Source organism: Balearica regulorum, chromosome 1, assembly GCF_011004875.1.
Source record: "Balearica regulorum gibbericeps isolate bBalReg1 chromosome 1, bBalReg1.pri, whole genome shotgun sequence".
Classification (NCBI taxonomy): domain Eukaryota; kingdom Metazoa; phylum Chordata; class Aves; order Gruiformes; family Gruidae; genus Balearica; species Balearica regulorum.
The window spans coordinates 58040656-58061888 of record NC_046184.1 but is presented as its reverse complement, the minus strand read 5'-3'; the positions used below and the strand labels follow the sequence as shown (position 1 = coordinate 58061888).

Sequence of the window (21233 nt, the reverse complement as noted above, 5' to 3'; positions counted from 1 at the left end):
GGGCTACAGACCAGGCTTGGTTACTGGTACCTGCACCCCTAAGTCATAACAATAAGTGAGGACCACCTATCTAGCCAGCTTGTTGACCCCACTGTGCCTGGGACACAGCTGAGAGGGAGGGCAGGGGTGTGGAAACTTTTACCAGTGCCAGGACTGGAATTTGGTCAAAAAGATACAAGCCCCAAGATAATTTTTAACAGAGTAAGGCAAACTAGAGCCAACAAACCCTTCAAATTAATTTTATTTCTAATTCTAGAGAGTGGCCCATCGGGTGTATATATATTTATATACACACACATATATATCTTTAGTAAAAAAACCCAAACCCATAGCAGTCACTGTTTAAGCACTGTGCCCTTAAGCCTTCTCCTTCACCTCCTGGATTATCTGAGTTAGGAGATGGAAGCAGTTGCAACTCCTTCATGTTAAAGGTATTTAGCAGGGCTGAGGGAAGGGGATGGGAGGCTGCTCCAAATGACTTTACTGAGGGGCCGGGACCTTTCCCTGAGGAAAGCGGAGGAGAGGAGGCTGGGTGCTGCTCGAGCAGGGAGGCAGGACACGCGCTTGGGGGTGTGATGCTGGACTTGTGCCTGGGAATCAGTGAGACGTGAAGAGTTGCCTGGCTGAGCTGAGCAGCACACTGAACAGCACGCGCCAGCTAAGAAAAGAAGCAATTAGGGAGATGGAAGAGGAGGAGTGATGGGAGGGGAAGGGGGAAGAAGGATAAGCAGCAGGAAGGAAGAGGGAGGCAGATTGATTTCACAGTTACTGGAATCTCTAACTACATCAGTCACATTTTCTTTCAGCAAATGTTCCAGCATAAGATTGTGGCTGAATCACATGGTTCACGGAAAGTTCAGTCCCCTTACTCCTTTTCTCAGAAACAATCAACTTGGGACTGTTGCTGTGTGTCCTGTCGTCTGTGTCCCCCTCCATCCCTCCCGCCCCCCGTCAACTTTTTTGGATGTATGGCCTACAAACACCTTGGGATGCTCCCTGGGAACCACTGAGGGGGAAGAGGGTCTGCCTGAGTTTCTCTACAATCCCCACTGCAGGCTTTTTTTTACCCTGCTCAGAAGAGCATCCTGGGTCTGACAACATCCCACACAGAAACTCTCTCTGAGACGCAAGTGAGAAAGATTGGGAATGACTTCCATGTGATGGGGAGAAGGCAGAGATGCACTTTTCTCAGCTCATGGTTTGATTCATCCAGCCCAGCACTTGAGTGATCCTGGTGTATACTCCATAGTGATTTGGACGTGCGCATCCCATTCCCCAGCTGACCAAACCAGCCAGAAACCACCTGCCGCTGGGTTCCTTGCAGGCCAGCGGACCTCCAGAATCACCCTGGAGAAAGAGAAAGAAAAATGGGGTGGTGATGATCTGCCAGCTTCTCCTGCTGGGTGATTACACTAGCTTTGAGTCCCTCTGTATGCAGGTTCCTGTATCCCCTTCAACTCATGTCTGGGACATCTGCAACATCCCTTGTACCTTAGGCAAATGTCAAAAACAGTCTCCAGTGCAAACATCCAACCCATTGTTGCATTCCTTCATCATGTAAATTCCTCCCCCTTAGCCAGTTCCCAAAAAGCTGACAGCTCTACTGTTTCCTTCTACTCCAATATATGTGGGGTTTCTCCCAACACAGGGAGAGCAAGGAAGCTGGTGGAATATCCCTGGATACCCGGAGGGATGGGAGACAGAGAAATTCCTTGAGATTGATAGTAATGAAGGAATGAACAGGTTACTGTGTGTGAGAGATGCTAATGAGGCTGAGGGGGGAAGAGGCTGATGTAGCCTCAGAAGTGGGAGCTAAAGAGCAGAGAATGGGCTGAAATGAGAAAAGGAGAAGTTTAAGTGTATTCGGATCCTGTCTAAGGCAAAGATGCTGGGAAGAAGTGGTCCTCAGATCTGTGTTGGCCACTTAGACCAGAGGAAGGGTTGAGGGAGTCAGGCTATGGAATGCATTTGGGAGACTTGGGACACACCCCACCTCCAGTACCCAACCCAGATCCCGCAACTCCTCTGTTACCTGGCAGGCATCTTTCTTGCCCTTGTGATACCCAGCACACAGCATCCTGGGAGAAATCATGTAGTGATAGGCCTCGCTGCAGATGTCCTGCTGGATGAGCTGAACGTCTACCTTCTGCAGAACATTGCTGATGTGCCCTGAGGGGTAGAGCACCAAAAGCAGTGCAAGTGAGCAATGGTGGAGCTTTCCACCATTTACTGTGATCCCCCAGCCCATGTCCATCTCACTGCATGCTGAAAGCTGACATCTGAATTACTGTTCTGCTCTCCGCTGGCATCGCAGTCTCTGACTTTCAGCACAGCACTTCACCTGCATGGAAGGAGTAACATTGCCCTGCAGTACCTTTCTCTACAGGGATATGCTGTAGGCACATCAGCTTTTGGGATGAGGGGGATTTTGGCTTGGGGAAACTGCTGGGATATCAGAGTTTTGGGTTTCCTTCTCATTGAAATGGATGTTAAGCTCTTCTGGCTAAGTATGCAAACCAGAGTGTCCACTTCTGGATAGACCCCTGAGTGTTTCCTTTCAGGAGGCAACTGGAGCAAGTGTGTGAGTGTGAGTGAAGGCACTAAGCTGACCTAGGTGAGCACATCTATACTCCTGTACCAGGCACTACTGAAGAACAGCCTGGGCCTGTTTGTTTTCCTTATGGGGAGGGAACATGAAGAGGCCACGCCCATACAGCTAAACTCTTCCTCACAAAACAGAATGGACAAATCCATACCACCCTGTGCAAACAGGTCTTGGGCCATGCTATGCCCCAGCAGTGTGCGGGTGCTACGTGATCCAAATAGTCAAATGGTACCAGGGCGCATGCTAAAAATTACGCTGTGTGATCCTCAGGGGACCCTGCACTGCTGCCTTTGAATTCACTAGTGCAGGTGTTGCTGGGGGGACCCAGGTCCTAGGGTTCTTGACATGAGGAAAATATTGCTGCAGGGGCCGCACACAGGTGTCCCCAGGAGACCCAGTCCTGGTTTGATGAAGACCAGGTTTTTTTATCTCAACTCCCTCTGGTCAGGCTCTCTGGGGAACGACCCAACAGGACCCCACATGTTTGTGTAGGCATGGGGTCGGGCTTTGGGACTGGGGCTGCTCCATGCTGTGGCAATGGTTGAATAGCCCCTGTCAGACCCCTAATTCCTGAAGGGCTATTCTAGTCTTTGGATTAAGGAACACATGCTGTCCCCATATAGCTTACCAGACTTTCATGCCTGACTCTCCAAATGAGGTTTCAAGGCCCTCAACAGGTATCTTTGGCCAACCTGTGACCCAAAATCAAAGGGTGTGAAGGTGGCATAATGCTTTGGGTTGAACAGAAGTCTATTCTGCCTACCCCACATCTGAACCTATGTTTCCACCTTGGCTCTGCTACAGTAGGCCACCAGCAAAGATCTTGCACCTACCGCCTTCCTTCAGGGCTCCCCAGCCAGTGATCCAGCAATGAAGGCCAGGCTCAAAGAGGTGAGAAGGAGCAGGCAAGCAGATGGGCTGGATCAAGGGTGAGGTGATCACAGGATGGTCCAGCTGGAGCAAGGCCACATCATAATCATGGCTGTCCTCTTCATAATAAGGGTGAAGGAAGAGGCGAATCACCTTGAAGGACACCTCTGTGTGGCTGGTGGCATTTTGCAAATATTTACCTAAGTAAACGGTCCAGATGGAGGCAGAGGCCAGTCTGTAGGATGCAGCAGAGAAGATAACTCATCACATGATCAGAGAAAGATGGGCAGAGCCTAGCTTCTTCTGTCACAGTCTTTTGAGGAGTCTCTAATACGGATGATCATCTCCCTCAGAGGGACCTCTTTTTTATTTGGCTACTGATTTCAAGAAACTAGGTGGGACACCTCTTTGATGCCTTGATATGCTTGTACAGTGGGACCAACTTTGGGCAGACACTCTTACACACAGGCAACTTGCTTGTATTTGCTTACTTTTCTTAGCAAAGCAGGCTAAAAGGTGTATCTAGGTTAGACAAGCAAGTATGTGCAAGTGCACACCACTTAAATTCTCTCCCTGACAAGCACATACATACACCATTTAACGGGGCTCTGCTAGCTCCATCCATTCTGCATTGGGACACTCCAAAATGGCCAAATTTAGCCCACATGGACCACCTGAAAGGCTTGCTCCCAGTGCTGGTAGGCTTCCTTGCAGGGTTGTAGAACACAGGTAGGAGTATGGCAGGAGCAGGGTGAGGTGAGAAGCACAACTTCAAAGCAGCCCCAGTCCTACCAAGGCAGGTGTCACCATACTGAGGATGACCAGCAGCTCCTCCTCCCTGAGCTCACATGGCATCAGGAAGGAAGGGCAGCCGGAGAAGTCCAGCAGTAGTAGCTGGGGAGGTGGGGGATCCCCACTGGTTCACTGATAGAGGAAAAGGGGAGTTTAGAGGAGGTAGAGACTGGGACTGTGGGTACACACTCTTTCCCTCACCCAGCCCTGTCACCCAGCACAGCTCTGGACCTTCTTCCTCCTCACTTCTTCTCAGTTTGAAAGAATAAGTAAGTGAACCCCTCTGATCTGTATGTTACTACCACTGTTGTGGTACGTACACTGGGTGGAAGGAACTGAGGGAGAGACTGTGCGTCCTCCTAAAAGGACAGGCTGTGGAGGTGGGCAGCATGGAACCCAAACAGCATCCTCCCCAGATAAGGCTATCCTGGCCCCATCCTAGCACATGCTGATGCCTCCATGGTTATGACAGCACAGGGACAACCCAGATCAAAGCAAAGGCAGAGCTGCGACATGTCTTCCACCACCATTGCCCTCTCAAACGGCTCTGTGAATCCCAGCACTGCCCCTTTTTCCCTGCATGCACGCCCACATACTAGTGCGTGTATCCATACCCCTTTCTTCAGCTCCAAGCCACAGGGAAGCGTGGCACGGGTGCCAAATGAAGAGTACAGCTACCCTGTGACATTTTCACAAGCTGGATGATCCTTCCATCACGTGCGACATGGAAAGCAATGCAAATCCTTCTCCCGTCCAGTACCCTCTCCTCTCCACTTACCTCTCATCCTGGAAGCAGTGCGCAGCTGAGACCACCCAGCGGTCAGCAATGAGTGTTCCCCCACAAATGTGGCGTCCCCGAACTTGCAGGCTGGCCTGCCACGGCCATTCCCCTTCCACAGAATTCACACCACCCACAATCCTGCTGAGAGAGGCTTGCAGGCCACAGTCTGAGGAGGAGGAGACACAGCAGGTACTTCAGAGGACAAGGGAACGTGATACACTGTGCCTGCCCTTCCTTTCCCACTTAATTGACTGAAGAGTTTGACCTCTAATCCCTTGCCTTATGCAGCCAGCAGATACTTTAAATACTGCCCAGGACAGGTCTAGCGAGCACTCCCTCCATGCCCCACCTGATGCCTGCACAGCCTTACCCCATCTCCAGCTGCAGTCTGGGGATGCCGTCGGGGCAGAGCCCTATCTGTGCTATCTGCTGTCCTGTCAGAGAACCCTCGCAGCCATTCCCCTTTGCTGCCCACCAAGGCTCCAAAAATACCAAGGAGGGAAATCAGAACACGAGCTCTCTCCCTGCCAATGACCATGCAGTCACAGGTGATTTCCCTGGCTGGAGCCTTGTAGGATGGCATTGCTTCACATAAGCCAGCACAGTGGTTCAACAGGCAGCCTGTGGGTAGGACCTGGCCTGTGAGACACGTCTCTCTGGCCTGATGCCTCTGCCTGAAGGAGCTGGGGAGCAGCTGTCCAAAGAGCAGACAACACCTCTTGGCAGCTCAGCACAGAGAGCTGGCTCGTTGCTCCTGCCACCGCCACTGTGGGATGGAGCACTGCTGTCATGGGGCTGGGGTAGGGAGAAGGTGGTGGAACAAGGGATGGTGGGTGCTTATGCTGGGGTTGTGGGGGGAAAAGGGGGTGATTTGCAGCTATGTGACATCCTGAACCTGCCTGGCTGATGTGTGACTGAGCATTTCCTCACCACAGCGCTTCTCATCGGATAGGTCCTTGCAATCTGCAGTGGTGTCACACAGGGGGTTGGGTTTCTTCACACAGGTCCCATCTTCACAGCGGTAGGTAAAAGGACCACAGGGAACCCCTGCAAAGAAGAAGGGGAGCCAGGGATGAGGGAGGGTGGCAGGTTGCAAACACAGCCTGAAGTCCTTTGAGTGGGGGGAAAAAAGCACCAGAGAGCTTGGGGGAACTCCTTAAATGATGACAGGGAATTTCCTGAGCAAGCTTGGTCAGCTACAAAGCAAACATTGTGAGCAGGTTGGGCACGTTAACTCCCAGCTGGTGCCCTTACCTCATAAGAGGGAAGTACACTACTGACAGCCTCGGCTCGAGCGTGGGGGAAGGTATTTGCCAGCCCAGCACCGTCCCCTCCCTACCTTCACTGCACTGCTCCTCATCGCTCCCGTTGATGCAGTCCAGCTGCTGATTGCAGACCCTGCTGAACTCGATGCAAGTGCTGTCCTCGCGGCACTGGAACTTTGCAGGGCAAACTGCATGGGAGGGAAGTGCCCAGGAATTAGGTATGCAAGACAAGGCATCAGGTATGAGGTCAGGGCCATAAGTGCACCAGTAGGCTCTGCAATCTCTTCCCCCACCTCATAAGGATTTCACAGCCTATGCTTAATATCAGGTCTGGTATAGTGCAACTGTGTAGTCTTGAAACAGACCGCCATGAAGAGCAAGAGCCTGGTTCTCTTTTGCTCAGGAGTTGCATTTAATCTGAGTCCTTGCTATTGGTTTTTGCCTAATCTATGTTGTAGGTGTGCCTGCACCCTGTCTTATACCTCGTTGATGCTGATTTAACTTTTCTTGACTTCTTGGCTTGGCCTTGGACCTGCCTCATCACTATGGACTTGTCTTGTGGTCACTGGACTCTTGGTTGACCCCAGGTTACCATCACCAGACCTGGCCTGCTTCCCTGGTTCAGGTTCTGTAGGACTGTATCTTGTCTGGTGAGTTCATGGTTCCTCCTACCTTGCTGTGACCCTCAGCTCATGGGTCACCTTCCCCTACAGAGCTGCTGCTCCCCTTACTCTCTGATAGGTGAGTCCTGAACAATGATGGATTCCTTGGTGTCCATGAGCTCTGATAGCTGCTCAGGATGGAGATGGGCCTAAGGTGCCTACCCATCACAGAGTTTGACTTCTGATTATACATTTTCATAGCAGGAACTGTCCCCTTGTCCTGTGTTTGTGTGTATCTATGTGCAACACCAAGCACGGTGGGCCAGTACTTCCCAGGCATTTTCTTACTGCAATGACGACAATTTCTTCAGTAATTAGTCTGAGGCTTCCAGATGACTGGAGGTGTCAGGCAATGTGAACATTGATTTTAAAGGCAGGGACTGTTCCATACAGACACAGAGTGAATAAGCAAGGATGCAACAGTGGCAAGAGTGTAAGAAAGGAAGGAAATCACAATGTTTCTATATTTTCTTTTTCAAATTCAAAGAGGTGTTTGAAAGCACTGAGAAACCAATATATTTTTTGTTCAGTCTTGGTCTGTGTTAACCAGTGGAACTGAATGACACAAGATATCCATGGATCCCAGAAGCTAACAGGATTCAAGAAAGTATTAGATATTTGTAAGGATGCATATGTATCCTTGTCTGCATAAGGGAAGCAAACAAGCAAGCCCTGATATCAGACAGCTGGATGATGGGACGGAGTGCACCGCCAACAAGACTGCAGACAACACAAAACCCAACCTGTGAGAACTCCCACAATTCCAGCACTGAATTAAAACTTCAGATTTCTCCTTCTTTTTACTTTAGACTTTTCTATACCTTCCTCTGAATCTTTCAGAATTTGCCACTGTCTCCAGTGGTTCAGGGATCTTTCTGTCTGTGAAAAAATAGCTGTGACAACTAATGAAAAATTAGTGGTGACAGCAATGTGATGAGCCCCTCCACTCACACCAGGAATGGGAGAATAGATACATTAGGTGTCATGTCTGAGCCTGAATAGTTGTTCCTATGAGAATGGGGCTTTGCAGGAGTCCTGGGATTCCGGGGATGGTGTCTGTGTCAGCACTAACTGCTGTTGGCATGGAGAATTGATGGCTGATTGAGGATTTAGATGCTCCCAAACTAGGGCGCAACATATGGGTGAGGATCTGTATAGATCAAGTGTCACAAAAGACCTGGGGGGGAAGGGGAAAGAGCATGGCCGCGGGTGGGCTTGGGCAGGTGTGGGCAGGGTGGGAGGGTTGGGAGGGGGATGCTGAGTGGTATGACAGCAGAGGGGGCTGTAGGCCAGGGCTGAGGTTGATTGTCAGGCCCCCGGGTGGGGAGAAAGCAGGACAAATTGGGGGAAAGCCTGGGCAGGGAGCTTCTTTCAGGCTGCCTGTAGCTCTTGGTGCACGGGTACTAGGGAGGTTCTCCCAGGCAGACTGCTAAGCACAGGAGCAAGAAGCGTTGCTGCTCCTTCCTGGGCAGGCTGAAGCCATCCGGCAGTGGGATGAGGCTTTTATGGATGCAGAGGTTTAAGCTCCTGGAGGGGAGGTACAAGGCTGTACCTAAGCCAGCTGAATCCTCCTCATCTCTCCCTACCTTTGGAGGAGCAAGGGGCTGTGTCCTGCCGAGACCAGGGACCCGTGAGGAAAAGAAATCACTCACCACAATTTCTCTCATCCAGCCCATTGGGGCAATCTTTGATCCCGTCACAAGCTGGGACGCACAAGCCATTCACCAAACACAGGAACTCCCCGGGACATGCTGTGAAACCACCAGAGAGTAGTTAGTCCCCAGTGACTGGAAACCTCCTTGCAGCAGAGCACTGTGGCTTGAAAGTGGAGCATGGAGCCGCACACCTTCCTGACCACACGTGTGCTGCGACAGCGTGCTGGTGGCACTTGCTGACTGCGCTCTGCAAAATCTGCCACGTCATCTGCTCTGAAGAAGGGCAAATGGAGCCAGGCTATGCACCAGGGGAAGGTGGGATCTTTCCCTGCTTCCCGTTGTACCAACGGGAAAGAGCCAGGACAACCACCCGCCTGGTGTGCTGTACCTCTGGTTTAGCACTGTTTCATGACTCCTGAATGCTGTGGAAAAGCTGAAATAGGTTATTTGGAGTTGCTATTAAAACTCGGTCAGGGCCTTGAAGGGGTTGGTGTTAGACAGGTGTTGGCAGGTGCACGTATGCAGGGACTGGTACGCATTACAGGCATCCTTTAGGAGGGAGATGGAGAAACCTTGGAAAGATGACCGTGGGCGTGCATTTGCACATGTGCGTATGAGTATTTGTGTGTGGTTTTATTTGTCTCTCACTTGCATGGATTATAAGATGAGCAGGAAACAGCTCTCTCTAAGAGCCCTTATAATTAGAAATAGAAGTCACTTCAAGTCAGAGATACTCATTAAATTCTCAAGGCCAGTCTGTGATGTGGGCACAGGGGTGAGCTTGTAGGCAGCCCTCTGAAGCTGGGCTCTGGATGCTCTGGCAACACGAGGCAGGGCCACATGCGCAGAAGCAGCTTCGCATGTAAATGCCTCTTCTTTTCAGGAGATCAGTGGTGTGTGCATCACCACATTTGTGAGCATGTGCCTGAAGGGCAGATGGCACTTAGGGCTCATGGGTTGTGTCTTGTGTTTCTTCTAACACAAGCCAAGCGCACAGGGGCTACGGTAGCCACTACCCCACTAAGGAGCAGGAAGGAACCTGAACTTACGGTCAGATAGGTTGTACAGGCTGTAAGCTGCCTGTACGCCGGGGCCAGTTAAGGAGATCTGTGAGGTGAAGATGATGGTGATGTTAGCAGAGGACGTAACTGGGATCCGCTCAGCGTAGGCTTGCAGGGTCCGCAGGCCACACAACCTGAGGAGCAAACACAGGTGGGATGTGTCGAGCAGGGAGGGAGGAAAAGACCACAAAGTGGGACAAGGGGACTTGGTGGGGGCTGGGATGGGAAGGGAGGCAGACAAACTGGGTGGTGATGGTAAGCCAGGAAGGCAAAATGCTTTCAGTATGGCATGAGATACAGAGTCCAGAGTGACCCTACTATCTTTGGACATTTCCCACTTTCTGGGCAACTGCTGAATTCAGGCCACACAAAGCAATTCAGTTCTTAAATTTATCTTCCTGAAGAAGCCATGTTGTAGAAACTGTGGCGCTGACAGTTTACTAGAGGAAGGCAGGGAGGAAAAAGTGGAAATCCTAAGCCAGGGGAACATAGCTTCTGGATCAGATCCTTCAGAGGAAAAGAAGTTACCCCCACAGGAGCACTGGAAAGGAAGTTAATCATATGGGCTGGGGGAAGTTATGGAGGGAAAGGGGCAATTTTGCAGTAAGTGGGAGGAAAAACAAAAGCCATAGGTCCATCCATCTTGAAGCCTGCTTTGAGGAGATGGGAGTGCAGCAGCTCTCAGTCCTTTGCACCTGGGCAGTGGTGGGCAGCAGCCCCAGCTATATATGGATACTGATTTTGGGAAGTCCTGCAGGGGAAAGTGGCTGTAGTCAATGCAGGAGGATATGGAGCGAGGAGGAAGATCTATACGGAGGTGGATGCAAGGCAATGGCACACACAGATAATATTGCAGAGGTGGTGACAGGCAGATTTGCAAATACAGGAGACGTGGGAGGACACGAAGGTTACACACACAGGAGAAAACTAGGAAGCCTGATGCAAACAGCAAGACAGAGAAGGCAGGCTGGTAGCTCAAAGCAAATTTGTAAGAAATGTGCTCACTGGGGAGCCTGTGAACAAGAGAGGCTGAAGAAGAAGTAGAAAAGCAAGAGGCACCAGTACAAATAGTGGCCACTGAATGTGGTGATAGGCTCTCCTTCCTCAGACCTCATAGCTGAAGTGAGCAGGGGACCTGCAGAGGTTTAATCCCAGTTTAATCCCAGGTGAGAAGTGAGAGATGGAAACCAGGACCCCAGCACACACCTTCTGTTCTGAATTATCCACTGGCCTTGGGTACAGGGCAGGTCATGCTTCTGTCTGCTGAGTGCATAGGCGTCAAACCACAGGGTGACCCCATAGTCGAGGGATGGGACCTGCAGGTAAGGAGTTCCAAAGCAGAGTGTAGATGGCTCCCATGAGTGCTGCAGCCCACTCCACATGACAGAAATGAGCAGGGTGGATGTGAAGGGGACAGCTGCCAATGCACACATTGCAGACCAGAAGGAAGCATCCTCTAAACTGGAGCCAGGCTGCAGGTCAGAGTGGCTCTGCTGCTGATCTCAAAGCACGGTAATTCCTAGGAATTTCTAGCAATCTGTTTCTGCCTTGAAGAACTCCTGTGGAGACCAGATTCCAGATTCATCCTCTGCTATGGCATGCAATATTAGACTTCTTCCCCTTCAGAAACAGATATTATGTGGAGGCTAGGCAGGCTGCCACCCTCTGCTTGCTTCTCATGATGATCTGACTGAGAGCACTGGCTGTACCCCTGCTAATGTGGAGAGTATCGCATGGGTTTCAGGGATGGAGTGGATGCTCTTGTGGGAACTGGCTCTTACCGTCATGTGCCAGGTGCACTGTGTGTTGGGCGAGTAGTAACTGGGGTAGTGTGGGGTGCCGATCTTCCCCTGCAGCTCCAGGCCCTCCTGCAGAGTTATATTCACTTCGCAGCCTGTAAATACAGACATTGAAATCCCTGCTACCTGTCAGCTCAACCTCAGTCTGGGGATGCCATGTACTCATCCCATTGTAGGAGGGGAGAAAAGAGGCTCTAAGGCCTGATGCTAGAGGTGACGGAGATGTTCCACCATCCCCCTTCATTTCTACATGGCAAGACTTCTAGTCTCCTCATCTTGTTCAAAGAAGGATAACGGTAATGTACATTGCTGCCTTAGACTCTTATATTGAATGACATTTATCTGTGAGCCCATTTGGACATGATGTTCAGGCCACATCTGGTCTGTTCAAGTGTGAGAACTTGGGCTTGCTCCTAAAGTATCATGATCACTCAGGCTCAGCTGGGCTATAAAGACTCAAGCTAATGTATGAGTCCAGGTGAGGGAGCAAAATCTCACCTGCTTTTTACTGACCACCTCCACCCTTGCAATCTAGAGTGAATTCTGACCCTAATGGGGATGGTGCACCACTAGGAGCTATGATGTTGTAGGAGACAACCTGTCCCCTTCCTGTATCTGTGGTCTCCCTCCTCCAGCCTTCCTCACCTCTAAGGGGCACCGCCTGTGCTGAGAGGATGAAGGGGTCGTAGTAGCTGTACATGGCTTTCTTCCACACAATGGACATGACAGGGCCAGATGAAAGGACTTCCACAACGGGCTCCTGCCGGCTACAGCCATAGATCCTCAGGGGAAAGAGATAAAAGGATGGGAGTGAAGCAAGCAACAAACAAACTAAAGAACGAGAAAGAGAGACAATGGAGGTCTATGTTATCCACAGCACACGCCTGCTGTGAGGCACTAACTGAATCAAATAAAGGGCCAGCAGAGAGACAGCTCATGCTGCTGTAATCTCTCAGACTGCACGGCTGGCTGTGTGATATCCCACATCAGTGACTTCAGCTGATCAGCGAGAGGCAGGTTCTGCATCAAAGAGAATTTCCTCTGATGTAGTCTAACACTTTCCCCTGCTGTGGTGCTTCGTGCCATCCTGCCTGGCTTCCCTGCTGTGCTCGCCCTGCTCAGGAGCTACCTACGAGGTGATGAGATGTTTCTCCAGGGGCCCAGCTGCGTCGTACATAGCCAGGCGGTCCCTGCAGTCCGGGAGAGTCCACTCCAGGCGTAGCTTGATCATGTAGCCCTTGAGGCTGTGGAGGTGCCAAAGACAACTGGAGGCCAAGTAGTCAGGGCCCTCCAGCCTTAGGATGTCATCCTCCTGGACATAGCTGTACCTGTAGCAACCTGAAGCCAGGGGAAAGATACACGGATTTAAACCTCAGGATGGTGTAAATGGAGGCAAAGCGGGGCTTAGGACGTGGTTGTAAGAGAAATTAAGATATGGGATTGTCCCTTGAGATATCAATGTGAGCCCCATTTCAGGGTAAGGCTGACTCATTCCAGTAATCTCACTTTACTCTTACATACGTTGCAGTGGCACCAGTCCCTTTGTACCAGTGCCCCAGTTTCTGTCTGTAAGAACTGTCCCCTATTCCTTGGTTAAGCCAATACTACCTCAGACTTTAAATATCAGCACAACACATTCCACTGGCTTAATTTTCTTCTTCATCTCTTTCTCCTCTCATTCCCATATTCTTCCTGGATTTACACCCCCCCATTGTTTGATTTCCAGGTTTCAGCAGGCTTCCAGTCCAAGATTTTTGAGTAAAAGTCAGCTTAAAGGTCAGTTTCCAATAGTATATCTAATACAAGCTGCCAGCCACAGCACTTACAACACTGCTTGAAATTACTAAAGGCACCTTCAAGCATCACTAAGACAACATACTCCTAAATGACTGACACCACATCCAGAGCAGATCCACGCAGAGAAACCCCCATCCCACCCTGTAGGATTTCATGGGGTCTGGAATTAGCATTTTTTACTAGTTTTACTAGTACACCAAGCTATTTGACAGGATTCATCAGGACAGGGACAAGACTAAGGTGGCTGCACTGGGAGCTGGTATCTCTGCACAGTGGTGTGGTACTGGGGCAGAGGTGTCGGGATGCTCGGAGCGGTCCCGCACGTAGCCGCATCAGGTAGTATGGATCCGGCCAAGCAGCAGCACTGGTGCTCCCTTGCTACTGTTCTCATCTCCCCTTCCCAGGATTTACAATTCCAGGAAGCCAACATGCTTTCTGTCCCCTGTAAAAATCCCTCCCACAAACTCAAAAGGAAAGGAAAAAATAGCCTACCCAGAGTGGATTTCAGCACTACTATGTCTTTCACACTGGATTCTGTTAGAAAGGAAATATATAAAGGAAGATAAACAAAAAGATAAACTGGCAGTATGTGAATTCTAGCATGGCAGGTGATGACTCCATTACTTCCTATGTAAGTGGCATGGGGCAGCTCCAGGTATTTCTCAGTCTGCTCTCAGGGACCTGTTTCAGCCATGCTTTCCCTACCTCATCTCTCTGGGAAATCTCTCTAGCCTCTGCCCCAATTCCAACAGCCCAGATTCATGCTTCCCAGCCCACCGTGAGCTTCTCTGCCTTTTTTCCTTGTTTGTTTTTGTGTGCTATTCCAGGACCTCTTCTCCTTCCCAGGAGGGCTGAGCATTGCCTCAGGCAGCCACCCCTATCCTCTGCCAGCCACACCACAGGGCACAAGCCCACTTCCCAGGGCCTTCACTGTCTGCTTACCCCTCCCCTGTTCTCCCAGTTTAAATAACTCTCACTGAAATGCATCAGAGTTACTGAGGATGGGGAAGGAGGTCTCTTTTGATGACCACTGGTTGATGAACTACTCAACATCCTTATAGAGTCCACCTCTGGAGAAGGGAGATGCAGAGAAAGCCACCAGCAAGGACTACAAACTTGTGCAAAATAGAGTCACAGGGTGGACAACGCTTTTAGGAGAGCTGGGCTTTGCTCCAGCCTCCCAGCTGAACTGGGAGCAACTAGAGATCAGGTGCTACTGGTTATAATTGCCAAAATAAAAGGCATCGTGAGGTCAGTTGGGTGTGAGAATTGTTGTTGGGGGCTTGCTTAGGTCAGGGTTTTGGTCATCTGTAGCTCCTAAGAAGAGCTTGAAATTCTGTGGGAAGAGCTGAGCAGTTTTGTCATGGCAAAAACAGATGTTGTGGAAAAGATGATCCTGCACGCATAAGGCAGGCTCCCAGAGAAGTTCATGTGCTGTAGGGAAGGACGTATGCTGAGCTGATATTAAGTACTCTTTTATCTGAAGGTATTAAAACTGAGTTCCTATAAGGAGAAGGAAGTCCTGAAACTCTTCTGGTGAAAGGGAAGGCTAGTGTCCTGGGGTGAGTGTAGCAGTCATTAAAAATAAAGCATTGGAGATGTTGGAGAGGTTCCTGAGCTAGTCAATAGTTTGCAACTCTGTGTCTTATGGCAGGCTGTGAGACTTAATGTTTAGAGCTAAGCAGGTCAGCAAATGAGTCCATCAGAAAGCAATGAAGTGCTAATGACTTGCTATTAGCTAGCTATTTTTTTCACTCCAATTTTACAGAGCAAATGAAGCCAGAGGTTAAGTCACTGTCTTGAGGTCATCCTGGCCCAGCAGTGTAAGAGGTTTCTGGCTTTTGCCACAGTTGCTAGACAGTGCTTCTGACTGGAGAGGAAGGTGGAAAGGACTAGAGAAAGCAGAAGGAGATGGAGAAACTACAAAAATCTAAAATAGAAAGAAGTGTGGTCTGCTGAAGTGAATAAAACAGTGAAACAGATGCAAAAGAGATAAGAGGGAACTGGAAACAGCTAAAAAGAATGGCACAATCATTTTTATTTGTTTATGAGTTACATTATGAAGTGAGCAAATAAAAGGAAAATGCTAGATGGGCTGACTTGGAAGCATTTAGCATATTGTCTTATCATATCTTTCTTAAGAAAGTTAAATTAAATTGGCTGAGCATAAGGTCTGGTATGCTGGAAAAAGATCAGAAGTAGAATATTGATGGTAACTGAGGGAGGAGATGTCTTCATGAGATGCTAATGCAGCTGCAGAGTAAGATCTTAACACAATGGTCTGGATGAGGGAGTGAAAATCATTTCGAGGAAATGAATTTTTCTTTGGGGACACAAAAAAAATGACCCCCAAATCAAAACAATTTAGATGTGGAAGGAAAAGTTAAAGAAAATATGGATGGGATGTATTAAAATAAGATTCACCTTAGAAAAATGCAAGATAACATGTCTGGGGAAAAAACCGTGGAGATGTATCACTTCATGGGAAGAAGAAACTTGGAAATGAGAGTCCCCAGGGGAGAGAAGAAACACAATGTATGTTATGGCCTGTGAGGTTTGGGGCTCTGTAAGAGGGATCAGATCAGGCTGAGAAGTTAAGTCTTTTTATAAAGACCAAATACAAATTCCATTGGACTTGGATGCATTGAATATAGACACATCCCCTAGTCCTTTATCTAGCACCTATTTCAGAGCAGTTCTGTGGGGGTGGCTTTTTAAACAGGCTGTGATCTTAACTCTGGGCAACAATAAATAATCCCTAAAATCATATGTCAGGAATTGAAGTGGCAATAATGCTTTATCTCAGAGTAAGACTAGTGGTGACTTGGGTACGTTGCCTTTGTTCTCTCAATCAAGTAGCCTGGAATAATCTCCCAAAGGAACACAGGAAACCTAATTGCTTGCTATTTTTGAGCTGAGCTGATCAAAGTCATGACCTGTGTAAGATCTTACTCTGCAGAAGCCAAAGCTGATGGGAGGAAAAAAAAAAAAAGTTACCTAGCTGGTCATGGTCAACTGTATCTTTAATTCTTCAAAGGAAGGATGCTTTATTAAAATCAAACTTCAGTTCTCCTCTATGAGGAGGAAACATGTGTAACTGCATTTCCTGACTCTCACTTCTTCCCTATCCTCTTCAGATTTCCTCTATCCCCTGCAGTAGTGACTTCTGGCCTCTTGTAACCTCCCATCAGCACCTTATAAACTTTGGAGCATTTCTGACTGCTCAGGCCACAGCTGAGCAGCTGGTACTTACCCAGCAGAACCAGCGAGTCTGGGTTGACCTTGTACTCCGTCTGGTAGGACAGGCTGCCCGAACTGTTGAAGCTGATGGAGAGCTCTTGGTGGAGCATTGTGTTTACCCTCTCAACAGTCAACTCCTCCCGCTGACTCTCAGGGATTTGGAGGGCAAACCAGAAGAAGAAGGTCAGAGCCCCCTCCCTAACAGAGAAATAGCATGTCAAATATCTTCTTTCTTCCTCTCCAGAATCACTGGAGAGGCAAACCCCAGAGATTAACCACCCACTGTTTTTCCACAAATCAGACATATCTGTGTGGACTTTCCATCTCGCTGCTGTGACCCAGAGGAACCACTCTGAGTGGGGCAGGAGAGCTGCTATGTCCATGGTGCTAGTTAATGCTCAGTCCTTCAAAGGAGGAAGATGTTTTATGCCATCTGCCTTTAGTGATGACCATACACACTCAAATTAATGTGATAATTAATCAAGACTGGTCTAATGAGTAGTATCATTTCAGGCAGAAATGACCTTTGGTTACTACTGACCAGACATTGAAAAGAAACACTCAAGACTTCATTGTCTCACCTCCCAGTGGTGACAAGTATGTCTCAGTACCTTACCACAAGCCATTAATGCTGGGCAGGCTCAAGCTGCAGGACACTGTGACTGGGAAAGCTCTGTTCAACCAGCTGGCAGAGAAAAATGGCTGAGGGAGGGGGAAGAAATGTTGAAACAAACCTGTGTTGAGTAAAAGACTAGAGGAAGAATTGCAAGTGAAACTTTTCTTTCCCCAGTTGAAAATGCAGTTGCATCTAAATTGGAATTTTCGTTAGCTGAAGGACAAATTTAGGGGTGTAGTTCTCCATGGAAAAAGAAATCAGAAGCATATGTATACATCAGTTTAGAAGTTATTCCTGCTTTCTTGATCTACTGTGATGACTGCAAAGCTGTAGTCCCATATCTGTCCCATTCCACTGTTACCCTATTCCCAGGTGGACCATGCTTCTTGGCTGGAATACTTTTTCCATGGTGCATTCTGGCCTCTCCCTTCTGGTGCCTAGAATCAGGCCATAAAGTGACTTTCTTGAATTAGAGAAATTAATTTCCAGCTGCTTAGTTTCTACTGAGAATGCCAAGCCCAGGTTTTGTTTTTTTTTCAGTTCTTCCCAGTAATTTTTTTTCATCTCTTGAACTTTTGCCTCTAGGAAAAATTGCTCAGTTTTGGCTTTTCATCATGACCTCGGGTGAACATCAAAATATCCCCAGCTCTGTCATGCTGGAACCATTCTGGATCTGGACTGCCCAGCCTAGCCTAAAGCTCATGATGGGGACTGCAGCAGTTTGTCATGGCCAGATTTCAGCAAAACCAGAGTACAATTGACCGGAAGCTTTTGCACACAAACAAGCAAAAATGCTCTGGGTGCTACTCACCCAAAGGCATACACTGTGCTCGAGTTGTAATATCGACTCAGGTCTGTGGCACGAATCAGTTCCTTCAGCTGCAACGAGAATGTCATCCGATAACTATTGTGCAATGTTACAGTGGCAAAGGGCCTACGGTCAACCCTATGTTTCATCCCTCTTGCTGTACAGACCCATCAAGTCTGTCATTTGGATGGGGGTACCTAACCCCTTCCTCTTTCTACTCACTGAACTGCCTCAGGGCCAGCTCTGGTCATGAAATTGCCCTCACCATCTTCTGGAGCTTAGCTGACTCCAACCAGAAGGCTCTGGACTCCACCTGCCCAAGGTCCGGGGAGTATTGGCGATTGAGGACCTGGAGGCTTCCAGAGTAAAACTGCAGGATGGCCGGTTCCAGGTGCCACGGTCTGTAGTCTGCCAACAGAAGACACTACTGGATTACCTTTCTGATATGTAGGAGAGAGGGATTTACCCCTATGTATGAGTCTGTAAAGATCACCCAGAGTCACTAATGCACTTTGGTCTGAGCATTGCCTTGACTACACCCCATCCACCTCCTGTGTGGGGACAAAATATGTTGAATTTTTACCTAGGAAATACCAGGTTGCTGCAGCAGCTCCAGCCAACAAAAGAAAGGCTATCCCAAGGGGCACATAGCGGAGGCAGTCACGGGAGTTAGTCTCTGATCCGTCCTTTGAGAGAGAGTTGGCATCTTCCTCCTGTTCCTCGGCCTCCATCAGGGGCATCTAGTGACACAGCACGCCATGGTCAGGCTGGGTTTTCTGCATCCCTTTACATCTGTCTCTGGAGGTGCTCTGCCATCTCTGTGCTCCTCTCCCAAGATCTATAGTCCCAAGAGATCTGCATGCTAGCCGTAAAAGACTTTGCTCAGAGCAAATGTGAGTAAAACGCCTAATTCAGTGGGAGACTGGCTTCCAGGACACGGTCCTGTCTACGCCTCCTGGGTAATCCCTCAATTTTCAAAGACATTCCCTGTGTTTTGCTTCTGCCAAAACCACAAATGAGTACAATAATGAATTTCTCCAGAGACAAAAGTGTTGTCCTCCCAGGCTGGGAATGGTTTTAAAACTGGTATTGTATTGACCTAGAAATCAACATAAAATAAATTTTGTGACCTCAAAAGCACACAGAAGTTGCACAAAACAGCCACAGCCTTTACTCTCAGTCCCTAAAAGTAAGCAAACCTTGCCATTCCCACCAGACTGTATGTCCCAGGGCTAAGCCCCTGCTCACAGTGACTTGCTAGCTGAGCTAGTGAGGAGAGAGCACCTGAAAAACCTTCAGCTCTCCACCACTCTCTGCTTGTGCCAGGGGACACCTTCTGTCTTCCTTTGACCCTCGTTTACCCCAGGCTGCTTCTTTTGCTTCCTCCTGACTGCTCCCCTTCTGTCAGCCCCAGACTCTGAGGGCAAGAAATGCCATTGCCCAAGAGAACCACGTTAATCTTGGTTATCGCACCCGCCTTCCTTCTCCTTTCCTCTGCCATCACCCAGTGCACAGCTCCCTCCCAAGGGCTTAATGTGTTTCTGTGGCTGGAGAGAAAAGTGATGTGAATGCATCCACATGGGAGGGCACAGAGGTCTAGGGGAATGCCTGTGGCCTGTCTGTGTGAGTTGTCCTCGTGCCCAGTGGTGTGTGTGACTGTGCAGGCATGAATGTGCAGGAGGGACTTGTTGCAGACATGGGAAGAGATGGTTGGCCTCACACCCATTATAGCCCACGTGGATACCCTGGAGCGTTCCCATGATAGGGGCGAGTGGGCCTTCCAGGCTGCCTTGCAACATGGAAACGTGTTTGCAGAACGTAAGCACCAGGTAACTCACTCTGGAAAATTAAACCCAGCTTGCTGAACATCAGTACTCAGACAATCAGCTGCACGTCTGCTTGCTCTAATGTACCCTTCCAGAGAGGCAAGTGGTACAAACAGGTCCAGGACAGACTGTCCTCCTTTGCTTCTTGTGGGTCACTTTTTTGTGCAACCCCTGGGGAGGATCTCCTCCCCAGTGAACCAGGTTGGGCAGTCCAGGAGAGGCAAAGAGCAAAGGCACTTCTCTGCTACCACAGTATCCCTTCAGAAACAGCAGGCACAAGCAAAGAACCGCAGACAGAGGGGCGGGGGGGGGAGGAGGGCAGGAAGCAGCAGCAGAAGAGCCTCTTTGTTAGAAGATTTGATGGTAGGCACCGGGGTTTCCCCCAGAGCTGCAGACCTACCTCTGAAGCCCGCTGCCGCCTGCGAGGCCTGGCCCGCACCCCCTATGCAAGCCAGCTCACACATGCATGGAGGGGGAGAGAGAGGAGGACATCTATTTACCCAAGCTCAAGGTCTCCTCAGTGATCAATAACCTGATGCATGTCCCCTCAGCTCGGCCTTTGTCCTGCACGGTCCTGCCACGATGGGTCAGCACACCCTGTACAATGACTTTTTTCTTTTCTGAAATGAAGGTTTCAGAGGCTTGCAGGGGGAGAAGATCCACAGGCTGAGCAGAGGGATCCTGGAAAAACTCAGGGTAGGAGCACCTCCAGCTGTGCAGAGAACAACCCAGGAGGCTGGTGCAGATAGCTTACGTTGTCCTCCTCGGGGGACAGGGAGTTGCTGAGCAACTGCTGTATTTCTTAGCTACCCTCCTTGGTCCCATTGGAGGGAGAGGCAAAACACAGGGTGTTGGCTTCCCAGCACACAGATGGAGCAGACGCTGTCTGGTAGGTGTAGATTGCTTGAAGGAGGGAAGATGGCAGTAGACAGCGAGTCCAGTTACCACAGTGGTCATGCAGATGAAAGCAAAGCACAATGTCTCTCAGTCCCGACCTGCAAGACTCCCTCTGGTCTTCTCACACTTCTCACTCCCCAGCCTCCTGACACTGGGCTCCCCACACTGTGTTGCACCACCACTTGCTCTTTCCTGCAGCATCTGCTTTTCTTATAGCCCTGGCTCCTCCTCACCTACCTTGCCTGCACCACCTTCTGCTTACAGCCCTGCAGCTCTGTATATACCCCTGTGTTTTCCACAAAAAGCAACCACACTCCAGCTAGAGCAAATAGAGTTACTCTGTCAATAAAGGGGGGGGGGGGGGGGGGGGGGGGGGGGAGGAGGGGAGGAGACATGGACAACTCTTGACCTGGGGCTGAGCTCCAGCCAGTGGCATTGACCTGGGGCTGAGCTCATTTGGGCTTATTTTGGCAGCTGGGCAGGGATATCTGCTTTCAGCTGTGCCACTGGTTCAGAACTGCAGGTCTGGGACTGCATGAAGATCAAAAGCCATTGCTGT

The 21233-nt window shown here is 49.5% G+C and overlaps 1 protein-coding gene across 9 annotated transcripts; it reads right to left on the bottom strand.

The window, feature by feature from the left end:
* Nucleotides 1-223: 223 nt before the first annotated feature.
* On the bottom strand, nt 224-20983 carry TMPRSS6 (transmembrane serine protease 6). 9 transcript variants are annotated; one of them, XM_075753112.1, is made up of 18 exons: nt 20178-20983; nt 18535-18691; nt 18217-18359; nt 17955-18022; nt 16541-16725; nt 13780-13821; nt 12624-12828; nt 12136-12272; nt 11473-11585; nt 10898-11007; nt 9680-9825; nt 8628-8726; nt 6388-6501; nt 5979-6095; nt 5046-5214; nt 3439-3710; nt 2033-2169; nt 224-1347 (listed from the first exon to the last, which is right to left on the bottom strand). In XM_075753112.1, the coding sequence occupies exons 2-18, from the start codon at nt 18689-18691 to the stop codon at nt 1189-1191; spliced, it is 2373 nt and encodes a 790-aa protein (XP_075609227.1). In that variant the 5' UTR covers nt 20178-20983; the 3' UTR covers nt 224-1188. The 9 variants fall into 9 exon arrangements, with proteins under 9 accessions (XP_075609227.1, XP_075609216.1, XP_075609211.1 ...); XM_075753101.1 differs by having other exon boundaries at nt 18535-18813; nt 20278-20983; XM_075753096.1 differs by having other exon boundaries at nt 20278-20983.
* Between the last annotated feature and the right edge of the window lie 250 nt (nt 20984-21233).

What these genes read in the sequence shown, in the direction of transcription:
- TMPRSS6 (XM_075753112.1), bottom strand. Translation starts at nt 18,691, where the DNA reads ATGCCCCTGATGGAGGCCGAGGAACAGGAGGAAGATGCCAACTCTCTC. An exon ending in CAGCTAAGCTCCAGAAGATG is followed by an intron (nt 18,023 to 18,216) that starts GTGAGGGCAATT and finishes TTCTCGTTGCAG; the next exon opens with CTGAAGGAACTGATTCGTGC. An exon ending in GAGAAACATCTCATCACCTC is followed by an intron (nt 12,273 to 12,623) that starts GTAGGTAGCTCC and finishes CTTTCCCCTGAG; the next exon opens with GATCTATGGCTGTAGCCGGC.